Below are 1,635 nucleotides of genomic sequence, written 5' to 3' on the forward strand. Positions count from 1 at the left end.
CGGAAAACTGAAGCCTGGATATGGAAGACGCGGGGACTGAATACCGAACCCGTTCTAACAATTAAAAAACCAGCCAGAAATGCCCAAACGATCTCAAGCTTCACATTTTGGGGTGGAAACTTTTGGGTGCAACGAGAATGGAGAAACTGAGGTTTCAGCAAAAGGTCCACATTTTCCAAGAGAAAAATATACATCTCCCCATGTCCTGCCCACCGCCGCTCCCTCCAAGGTGCCCGGGGACATCCCGAGGCCGGTTTCGCTGGCACGAGGTGGTGTCTCCGGGCCGGCCCTCACCCGAGAGCCGGTCCCTCGGCCCCGGGAGCTGGCCATGGTTTGTGGCAGGATCCAAGAAGTGTCCAAGACCCTCTCGCTCGGCGAAAGGAGTGGGTCTAGTTATCCCCGAGAGCTTCGGACAACGCGGCCCCAGGCATCGCCCTGCAACGCGCGCCCCGGCGGAGACGGGAGCAGCATCCTGGCCTAAGCTCGTCTCTCCCCCACGCGCTCGTCTGTCCGGTCTGCTCAAACTCGCACAAACCCATCTGCTTTAAGTAGCACTTTGGTCCCGGATAGCCCCCCCCCCACCCCCCATGCATTCGCTTTAAAAACCAGTGATTGCCCCCGTTTCCCCCTAGCACTACAAAAATAAAGGAGACGACCCCGCTGCTACGTCGGCGCGCGGCGCCCCCTCCATGAGTCTGTCGATTCGTTCCTCTCCAGCGCCGGCAATACAAAAATAGAGCTTCTCTCTGCCTGTCTGGTTCTCTTCTCGGACCAAAAAAGAACCCAAAATCAAAGCAAGAAAAAAAAAATTATAAACAACTAGATCCCGGCTTTTATTGTTTGTTTTTCCCCTCCTTTTTTTTTTCCTCTCATTTTTTTTGGGATCACCGTACGGGAAAGTCTCTACTCTGCGTCCGCCCATCTCCACGGCCAGGAGAGGAGGGCACGGCCGGGCCGGTCAAGGGCCTGCCCGGCGGCTGGAGTTCCTAGTCCTTTTACTTCTCCGGTTGAAGGGGTAGTTGAGGAATTCGAAGCGGCGATGGGGCTCCGTGGTGTGGTGGCCCTTGGGCAGGCGCTTCATGAAATGCACCTCGCGCTGGTGCTGCCGGGTCTTGGAGCCCCGGCGCGGGCGGCCCTTGCGGGTGAAGGCCATGTACCAGCCCTCGTACTTGGCGTTCTGCAGCGCCGTGTAGTTGTTCTCCAGGACGATCTCTGTGAAGACGCAGTCCTTGCCTTTGCCGTTGCTCTGGGGGGGAAACGCAGCGACAGAGAGGGTCAGTGCCCGGCCGGGAGATGCCTTCAGATCCCGAGAGCTCGCAAATCGGAGGGCACGGGGGCGGAAGGGACCCCGGGAGGTCACGTCTGGTCCAGCCCCTGCTCCAAGCAGGACCAGCCCCAACGGCAGCATCCCAGACAAGGCTTCGTCTACCCGGGTCTTAAACACCTCCAAGGATGGAGACTCCCCCACCTCTGTCCCAGTGGTTTACTACCCTTCTCATGAGAAAGTTTGTGCAAATATCCAACCTCAGCTTCCCTTGCTGCAGCCTGAGCCCACTGCTCCTTGTCCTGTCATCTGCCCCCACTGAGGACAGCCCAGCTCCATCCTCTTTGCAGCCCCGTGAAGGCTGCTATTCA

The 1,635-nt window shown here is 58.2% G+C and overlaps 1 protein-coding gene across 1 annotated transcript in view; it reads right to left on the reverse strand.

Annotated features, from left to right (window-relative positions):
• Positions 1-807: 807 nt before the first annotated feature.
• Positions 808-1,635, reverse strand: part of FGF8 (fibroblast growth factor 8) — a 5,959-nt gene continuing 5,131 nt past the window's right edge. Inside the window, exon 3 of the mRNA XM_019555495.1 lies at positions 808-1,246. Coding sequence (XP_019411040.1) covers positions 959-1,246 — 288 coding nt within the window. The 3' untranslated portion in view covers positions 808-958. The remainder of the gene's footprint in view (positions 1,247-1,635) is intronic.

This window comes from Crocodylus porosus, unplaced genomic scaffold (genome assembly GCF_001723895.1).
Source record: "Crocodylus porosus isolate Cpor-Errol unplaced genomic scaffold, CroPor_comp1, whole genome shotgun sequence".
Taxonomy (NCBI): domain Eukaryota; kingdom Metazoa; phylum Chordata; order Crocodylia; family Crocodylidae; genus Crocodylus; species Crocodylus porosus.